Raw genomic sequence first — 9,817 nt, 5'->3', positions numbered from 1 at the left:
TGCATAATGCAGTCCCATCCCAGTCATGAACGCCATATGTTTTTGCCTAAAATAATATGCAAATAATTTTTAATACATGGGTAGTTTACGTCTAAAAAGAATTTATTACTGGTCTGCCTGAACAATTAATTTGCTATTCAAGAAATTAAAGAATATTGAAGAAGTATTAAAAACCTGGATAAAGCCAGGGTTACACTAGGATTTGGACAACACAAAAAAGATGACCTTGATTATATAATTCTAGCGATGCTGGAATCAGTAGCAGGTAAAATAACTGAAGGCCTGACACGTGATGTAATCAATACAGAAAATGACTGTGTAATTAGTGCCAATGAGCACGTCAAATTGGGTAGATTTCTGGGTGAGATCGCGAAATATGATTGATAAAGGTGACTGCATCGACATATGCTTCTGTAAAGCAACAGACATACAGCAGTACATCAATCGAATTAAGTGATTAGCATTATACAAAATCAGTGTAACACATAATAATTAATTAAAAACCGGCTAAATGACCCATCTCCAAAAGTAACTATAAACAGCTAATCATTATCCCTCGGGTAATTCTTGAGGAATTCGTAGAGTTCTGTTCTCTTTCATAAGCGAGTTTTTCCCAATGTGTTTCTGGTGCCTGGTGCCAGGACTCCGCCACCCCACCCCACGCCTCTGCAGTGCCCAGCTGGCTGGTGCAGCTCCAGTTGCTCAGCTCCCTGCTGGGAGCTGGCACAGGCTGTCTGCTGAAACGGGCATATGCGACCGCGCTAGCACCAGTTCCCTTGGCCTGGTTTGGCATCCTGAGAGCTGAGTGCCTCTCTGACACGAAGCGGAATGAGCTCTAAACACACCCTTGACACCGCTGCCTTGGGGGATTGAGCCCCACATTTTAGAAAATTCTGCCCTCTGCTACTACATAAATTTATGAGTGATCTGAAGAAATATTTAACAGCATTAATGGTAAAATTTGCAGATGACAGAAAATGCAGAAAGTACTAAATAATGCAAAGAAACAACAGTTTTTCTGTAGGGAAATTGACATCCGTTAGTAAGCCAGGATCATTTGAACGTGCTTTTTGAGACAGCTGAATGCAAGGTCATTCAGCAGGAACAAAGAATGTAGGTCATGTTTAGAAGACTGGAGACCGTGTCCTGGAAAGCAGTGACTCTGAAAAGGATTTAGGGGTCACAGTGGTTAGCCAACTAAAGACAAGCTCCCAGAACAAATTTCCAAGGCATTTGGTACAGCCTTCAGATACAGGAGTGTTGGGTGGTGACATAACTGTATCCGATTCTAATGTACACTTTTGACAAAGGTGCTTAAAAATTAGAAATGTTCAGAAAAGCACTGTTGGAATACTGTTAGATCTGAAAAACCTGATTAAGAATAACAGAGATGAGAAGTCCAAGCTACTTACTTCATCCAAAGTGGGATTAAGAAGTGACTGTATTGTGGTTTATAAAGATGTGTTACAGAGGGCTCAGGAAACACACAACATTCCAAAGTCTGTTCAATGAGGAAAGACAATTTTGTATTAGCAAAACAGTACACTCTTTTAACAGGGCGACTACATAACTGTTGAAACAATTTACGCAAGCTTTGTTTCTATTTAGAATTGCATTATTTTCAGGACAGACACATGAAAAAGGTAAAGGAAAAGCATCTTTTAAAGTGCTTTGAAAAGAAAAGCATGGCAAGCATGCATGACAAAGGCAAACAGACTCTACGGTATTGTGTTGTGTCTTCATGTTAAACACAAAACTGTAAATGGACAAAATAACACATTTTAAAAGATACTTTCCTATTGTGTTTATACTTTAGTACTGATTTATATTGTATTCTTTTCTTTTGACCTTTATTATTTTTTTTAACATAATCAGAGTGAACATCTTTCTTGAACATCTCTGAAATATTTTGCACACTTAGGCTAGATGTAAATAATAGATGTCAGAGAGATGTAAACACCAATGGGAGAAATAAATTATGTACGTGAACACAGGGCACTATAGCTAAAGTAATGAGCTGAAACATAAGAAACTTCCATTAACCTGATTGTCAGAAAAAAATTCCTTACAATTGGAGGAATTCAACTTCGAAGAGATGTCTCCTTTGGGAAGTAGAAGCCCCATTACCTGAGACGTTTAAGAAATGGACAAAACAGCACTGAAGAATGTCAAAGAACAATCCTTTGTCAAGACCATGATAGTCTTTTCCATCTCTAATCTTTGTGATCTCCTGTTTCTTCTTATCATTTAAGACTGTCATGAATATTTTGATTGTTGACCTATAAAAGAAGTGGTTTAAAGAATAGAATTTTATTGCAAGATTACCAGAACTCTTTTAAACTTAGTTTCCATTCTCCCATCAAGTATACCAACATTACCAATATCATCGTATCTGTTACGTCTAAACACAGACCAAGAGATTTTCAAAACCAATACACTAAAAAGCAATACAGCTGGTGAAATACTCAATGTGGAGGTGCTCTATTTTTAGGAACTTGCATCTGAAAAACGACAATCTTTATTGAAGTGCCTCAGCACCCCATTGACCATAGGGGAAGAATTAAGTGCCTTAGAACGAGATCCACAAAAACTAAGCTAGGTGGTAAGAGCATGCTGAGGACAGAGCTGTACATTGAATTCTGAATCTCTTTGATGTTCAGGTACTTTAATGCTATTACTCCTTTGAGCAGAGGTTTTCCTGAAGGTTTTAGGTGCTCGTTTCTCTTTCAAAAACTAAGGAAACACGTGTAGCCAGAAGACTCCTGTCTCTGCTCTGTACTTTAGTGATTAAAGAACTCCTCCAGGATGATGAAGACACAGCAACAATTAATTTTGCTCCTTTAGGGAATATCCTGTCTCCTAAGAGCCTATCTGTGGACTATTCTAGTGGCATAGACAAGAAAGGGAGTGCTCCATGCCCTTCTTCTTTTGAACCTCTTACAGTTTTCGTAGACTGAAGGCTTCGTTTGCCTTCAGACAGATTAAGCAGAAGCCTCTACTCTGATTAGAGGTCTGTCACTGAGAGCAGGGCACCCCAGGCTTAAGTCCCTGCTCCACTGATTGTTTCTGGATTTATGGATATAAAATGCATAAATGGTCCGTAATACAGACACACAAAGACATCTTTTGTCCTTCCCAACTGAGTGCCATAACCACGAGGTTATAGATTAATTCCCTCTCTCTGATCTAATGCATTTTTAATTCTTTCAGAGTACAAAGTGGAGCAGCTTCAACAGAAGGGACAGACTGTGTTTTCTTCCCTTCCATGTCCCCCTGGACTGTGGGCTGTTTACCTGACAAGTAGAAGAGAGTTGAAGTCTTCGTCGCACAAAGGAAAGCAAAGCAGGTCCTTCATCTTGAGAATGTTTCAACCATTGACATTTTTGTATTAAATTAAAAATAACCAAGCTTTTGAGGAGAAAGCATTAGTTATGGCTGAATTTTTGTGTGGAGGTTGACTTAGTAAACGTGCTCCAAGACCTGAGCAGCTCGGGCGTAAGAGGAGCGAATCAGTCAGATGAAGCCTGAGACGCCTTTGGGCAAATACACCTTCTGGGAAATTTAAGCATAAAAACTGTAGCATCTGTGGAGGTTAGTCACCTCCAAGGTCAGCTGTAACTAAGCAAGCAGTGTGAGGAAGCCTGGCTCCAGTTTTAGTACCTAAATTCCACATCAATCCCACCTTCAGCACCCAAGCCCTGTTACGGGGACTTTGAGGACTGACCGGGTGGGCTTTCAGTACTTCAGGACCAGGTGAACCTCATGGAAATGCCGTGACACATTTGGTAAAAATACTTCTAAAGGCGTTTTTTGGATGCCGGGTCTGGGCCTCGCAGGGCCGGCAGCTGCCCCCCGCCAGGCACAGCCCTGCCCCGTGCAGACAGGCAGGCCCCGATCGGGCGCATCTCACCGGCCGGGGCTCCCCGGGCCGGAGGGCGGCGGGGAGCAGCCAGCGACCCGCGGTGCAGCCAGAAATCACCTCAGGGGGAGCCCACCGGGAGCGTAACCTATCGTCCCAGCGCGGCCTCTCCTCCGCGCCCCCCCACCCGCCTGGGGGCTGACGGCGGGGCGCAGGCGGGCAGCGGGCTCCCCTCCCACCCGCCGCCCCGCGGGCAGGGCGCGCTGCCGGGGGCGCCTGCGGCGGCCGCCCCGCAGCGCCCAGGGAGGAGAGGGCCCGCAAAGGGAGGAAGAGTGGGGGAGACGGCGGCGCCGGCGCCGCCCTCTGGAGAGAGCGCCAGGAAGAGGCTGGTGTGAAGAGCCGCATTTCAATGAGGGCCGGGCTAATGCAAATCACTGCAATCGGCAGCAGCAGAAGAAAGGCGAAGCAGCTGCAGCCCGGGCTTCCCCAGCAGCGCGCTCCAGCCAGGGGAGGCGTAACAAAGGCAGCGGAGCCGCTTTCTGCGGCAACTACTGCGATTAAAGCCGGGTGGTCGCCGGGGGGGAAGGGGGGGAGCTGCCGCTCTCTGGCCGCTTCCCATTGCCAGCCGCCGTCTTCCCTCCGCGCCCCGCCGGCCGGTCTGAGGGAGAAGGTGCTCGCCAGGCTGCGGAGAGCAGGTAGGCGCCGGGGCCCGAGCCCGGGCCGGGGCCGTCCCCGTCCCTCTCCTGCGCGGGGGCTGCGGCGCGCGGGGCTTCTGAGGCGCGGCCGTTGGGGCGCGGCCGTTGGGCGCCCGCCGCGGCGCGGTGCACCTGTGCCCATTGTGTGGGGCGGCGGCCTCCGCCGAGCGCCGCAGCGCTTCTCCCCGGGCGGCTCCGGTGGCCGCGGGCGGCGTGTGCCGGTGCGTGTGCCCGGCTGCGGGAGCGTGGGGCGTGAGGCACGGACGCCCGCCGCCGCCTGCCCCTGCAGCGGGCTGCCGCCGTGGGGCGGCTGGCTGTCCGCTGGCAGCCCGGGGGAGCGCGCTAGGTGCTTCCCCCGTGCGCCCGGAGGCGAACGCACCTCGTTTTTGTCACCGTGCGGTTCACGCTGCGCTACCGGCCCGCGGCGGGGCTGAAGTGCTTGATGCCACCTTCAGCGGGCTGGTTGTATTGCGAACACGTTTCCCCTACCCCAGCAGAATAAACCCCATTTTTCTTGAAGCCTCTGCCGCATGTATCCACGTTTCCCTTCCCCCCCCCCCCTCCCGCCCCCCAATGACTTAGTAGTCGGTCTGCTGCTTAGTCTCTGAATGGTCTTTGCTGGGTCCCAGTCACATCGCTGCATGATGTCTTTGTTTTATCACCATATATGATTGTTTTATGCAATTTCTTACCCACACCTGCATTATAAATAATTCTTTAAGAGATGTATAGGGTGTGAAGTGTTGGGCATGGTGGTTTTCCAGGGGTGTGTCCTTTCATTTTTCTGTATCTGTATGTATATGAGTATATATTTATACACACACACACACAGAAACATCTGATCAGATCAAATTGTTTAGGATTTCTTTGTCTGCTGTGACCTTGTGGTTTGAACACGCTTTTCTGTCAATAGCAGGACTGTGGTGTTCAAGGGGAGCTCTATTTCTGTTTTAAAGAGCGTAATTGGGAATTACAGCCATTATTGATTAAAGCATAAGTGTGCGGAAGAAAGGGCAGTGACTCGCACTTCTTCCTCCCCCCGTCCAAAATTAGTAAAGCTGAAAGTCTCTTAAAAAAGTATATCTTCATGTAAACTTGTTTTTCCTTTTTTTTTTGTGTGTGTCTGTCTGAGATGGTTTGAGCAAATGAAACAGCAGACCTAAGAAAAATCCATTTTTCTTGCCAGAGGCGTTGCTTTTGAGATACAGTTTCTGAATTGTGAGTCCTGGGATTGTTTAAATCTGAATAACAGGTTCTCATTGGAATTAGAAATGAAGTAAACCAACTGACATAATTTTTTTAACATGGAAACGGTGGTGGTATAATCTTAATCCTAAACTGGGGCCACTAAATGGTATTTTCTATTTAACCTGTAGAGAAGTGTCAGTGAAATGCCACAGCAAATGTTCTTTTCACTGAAGTGGGGGGGGTGTGTGTATGTATACTCAGGAGAAAAAACATAGATTAGTCTTTTTTATATATATATATACACACACACATATATACTGCACTATATATATATGTTAGGTACCTTTAAAGTATTTAGGAATATAAACCTTGCATTTATACATAAGCACATGATCCTGTGCCAATGTAACAAAATAAGTTGTGAGCTGTAACCAAAGCAGGGTAAATAATTCCCACCAAGGCCCTGCGCTTGCCGTGGTTAGCCTTAGGTGCTTGTTCTAGTCAAGCTCATGAACCGCTCTGAGAAGTTGCTGAGCACATCCCCTACAGCTCTGCAGCATCGCGGTCCTGCTGTATAATCTCTGGTTTAATACAAACTTCTGTGAGCTAAAGAGCATCCATAAGTCTTTCTGTATTTCCTCCTACTGTTTTACAGCTGGTCTGAATATTTTTTTTTTCTTAATGGTCACACAATTATGAGTGGTTGAAACAAAGCTTGTGCTTGCTATTTTTTTTTCTTTTTATTGGAAATCAATGAGAGAGACCGCTTCTAAATTAGGTCTGTATATCTGTGCTATAAATAAACTTACTGTGCTTTGCTGTTCTGCAGACAACTGCAAATCTAGGTAGCTCATAAGTTAAAAGAAACGTGTTTTGAACCTAATGATCTTTTGATCATTCTGGTTTTTTTTTTTTTTTGTATTTTTGTTTCTTTTATTTGTGAAGATTAGTGTGCAATTTGTAGTATTTAGTCTTGTGTGGGTGGTAAAAAGGAACGGAAGTATCTACCTCCTTGATTTCATTTCAGAACACGTGAACTTCCATTTATGTGAACTGTGTTGAACAACTGGGATCATTTTGGTCAGAGCTGCCGGGTTTTTGTCACTGTCAAACATGGGAGACACCAATTGCTAATTTGCTTATTGACACTGAATTTGTCATTCCTTCAGTGATAGTTTTGTAGGTAAAATAAGCTGTCAGCCTTAATAAATTTGAATATTAGGCCTAGGGTATTAATAATACATCTTGCAGATGTTACAGAGCACTGAAGTAGCTTGCTCATTGAAAAATACTAGTTTCCTGTCTCCCTCTAATCTTTTTTAAATTTTATAACATTTGAGCACTTCTGTTGGTTTGGAGTATACAAAGTATTTGCACAAGGACAACTGAAGTAATTTATTACAAAGCCTAGGCTGTGGGGAAACCAATGGTTGGAATACGCAAGGACTTTTGACCAGTGGGCTTGACCCACTAAGTGGTAGTCCTGATTCTCATTGCCAACCTGCAACAGCTATTCCTCTGAGAAGTTCTTAATTGCTTACTTGTTGGCGACTGGTTGCCCTTCTGAAATGGCACCTCTTGAGATCGCAGTTGGAACTACCAGTTTAGTGGGGGCGAACGGTCTAGAAGGTAGACTGGACTCAAATAGCACCTGAATATAAGATGAGAAAAAGTAGAAAGCTGATGCGTTTGTTCTTTTTTTCCAGTAGCTCAACTTTGTCACCTAATTTTCAGAGTTCTTACTGAATTTGAACAAACACTTTGTAATGTTTGCATATTGCTAGCAGTTGGTTTAATGAGTGGCATTTCTACAGTGAATAAAAGCCTAACTTATAAACTGTTTTTTATGGCATGGCAAGAGAGTTAGCTGTAAAATGAACATGTGAACGTAGGATGGTTTCATTCAAACATTTTTCTCAACCTGAAAAGTAGTCCTCTGTAAGTGCCATTTATAGAACGTGAAGTCTCAAAGTGAGCTCCCTTAAAATGTGTAAATTTCTTAAACTTTTTCTCTTCTCTTGTGCATCCCTTAGGTTGAACTTCAAGATGTCTTTTGGGAGAGATATGGAGCTGGAGCATTTTGATGAGCGTGATAAAGCGCAGCGATATGGCAGAGGGTCCCGGGTAAATGGTTTGCCTAGCCCTACTCACAGTGCCCACTGCAGCTTTTACCGAACCCGTACTCTACAGACTCTGAGTTCTGAGAAAAAAGCCAAGAAAGTTCGTTTCTATCGTAATGGAGACCGGTATTTCAAAGGGATTGTATATGCCATCTCCCCTGACCGGTTTAGATCCTTTGAAGCTCTCCTGGCTGATCTGACCCGAACTCTGTCTGACAATGTGAATCTGCCCCAGGGAGTGAGAACAATCTACACGATTGATGGCTCCAAGAAGATTTCCTCCTTGGACCAGCTAGTAGAAGGTCAGCAGTAAGATTTGGAGCTGTAAAGTTATGTTTGAGTCAGTGTTTGTTTGTCTGATCTGTTAAGTCTTCCGCAAATAGGTAATGGTATTGATGTTCATATTGATAAAGAAAGGATCTTCAATGGTATAACTAGAATTGTGAATATCTTATTGTGCCATGAAATAATGTTGCCTTGGTACTCATTTTGCTCTTGTTGAAAGTGTCTGACCTTTTCCTTTCTGTTAACGCAGTGTTGATAGTCCTAGATCTTGAAGATCGCATCTGCTGCTGCTTTTCAACTTGCATATTTAAAAATGCCAATGAGAGTTTAGTCAGTTAAACTTGACAAGGTCCATGGTGCTGATGAAACCTACGTGAAATTCAGTTCTGAAGGATTTTTTTAAGTCTGCCTGTACCTGGTGAAGAGCTCCAACTCTTCCCTACAAGTAAATATGCCTTAAGTAAAATACTCTCCTCTTATGGAGTGGCATAAATGTAGGCAGCCTGTTAAAAGAGTAATGTAGCCATGGTTCAGCTGGGGTAGATTGTAAACTTTTCTCCCCTGTAGCATTTCCCTTTTTCTTTTCCCCAGTCCATTGGCATCCTTACGTTGTTTCTAAATAAGGCTCATGTACCTGCAGTATAAAGCATTACCAGTGATTTGGTCAGAACTGACAGGTCTTGGTCACAGTCAAACATCAGAGATGCCAGTCGCTAATTTGTCCATCGACACTGAATTTATCACTCCTTCAGTGACAGTTTTGTTGGCAAAAGAAGCTGTCAGCATTAATCAATTTGAATATTAGGTGTAGGATATTAATAATACCTTTTACAAGTTTTGCAAATTGCTGAAGTAGCTTTTCCAACATAAAGTGCTTCTGGCTTGCAGTGGCTTTCTTTTTGTGTGTGTAGGCAATAGCTCCTAGTATAAAACATCAGAACGTATAAGGTCTGAAAGCATTAACTAGTACATGGCCATAACTGAGGTTGTTTTTTACGTGTAAAGTTTAAATGCAGGTGCTTGACTGTGCTCAAAGAAAATAAAGGTGGAACAATTTTTTCATCATTGCTTCCATCCTGCCCCTGGCCCCAATGTGCCATGGGCAAACCTGTAAAGCATGGATTTATAGCCACTGGACAGCCAATTTAGAGTTGTAGCAGACATTGTAATTTCTTTATGATTTCCATTTTTAGCACCGGGTGAGAGAACTTGCAGTATCAGGATATAATGAGAGGATCAGAAGGCGGCTAATGTGGGGAGAGAAGAAGAAAAGGGTAATACCTAATAAGGGTCCTGAAAGAGGAGCACATCTTTGCGTAGCAGGTGTTCAGCCCCCATTGAGTTGTCGCCTTTATGTGTCATAGCAGAGGAAAGCTTTTTAAGGAGAAGTTTTGAGAAGAGGATATTCTTGATAATCCTCCTTGCATAAAAAGGAGACGACATGAAGATGCTCAAAAAGAAAATTGAAGTGGTGGGATTGTCTAAGTAAGGGGTTTTGGCGTTAGGACCATAGGTTTAGTGAAATGGAAAGGAAACTGGTCTTAAGATCAATGTTATGAATTCCAGGGCAGAGTTAGAACTGTATTTGTCAGGACAGTTTTTAATTGGTGGAGAAAATCAATTTCTGGGAGGAAAGACCAATATTAATCAACATCTGATTAAAAGCAGTG

At 43.9% G+C, this 9,817-nt stretch overlaps 1 protein-coding gene across 2 annotated transcripts in view; it reads left to right on the top strand.

Annotated features, from left to right (window-relative positions):
* The first annotated feature begins 4,464 nt into the window (after nucleotides 1-4,464).
* Nucleotides 4,465-9,817, top strand: part of DCLK1 (doublecortin like kinase 1) — a 251,971-nt gene continuing 246,618 nt past the window's right edge. For both annotated transcript variants that reach the window (XM_050905630.1, XM_050905638.1), the window contains exons 1-2: nucleotides 4,465-4,554; nucleotides 7,776-8,164. In XM_050905630.1, the coding sequence (XP_050761587.1) occupies nucleotides 7,789-8,164 (376 nt within the window). In that variant the 5' untranslated portion in view covers nucleotides 4,465-4,554; nucleotides 7,776-7,788. The remainder of the gene's footprint in view (nucleotides 4,555-7,775; nucleotides 8,165-9,817) is intronic.

The sequence above is a fragment of the Gymnogyps californianus genome, chromosome 1, assembly GCF_018139145.2.
Source record: "Gymnogyps californianus isolate 813 chromosome 1, ASM1813914v2, whole genome shotgun sequence".
Taxonomy (NCBI): Eukaryota; Metazoa; Chordata; class Aves; order Accipitriformes; family Cathartidae; genus Gymnogyps; species Gymnogyps californianus.
This window is presented reverse-complemented; position numbering and strand designations above follow the sequence as displayed.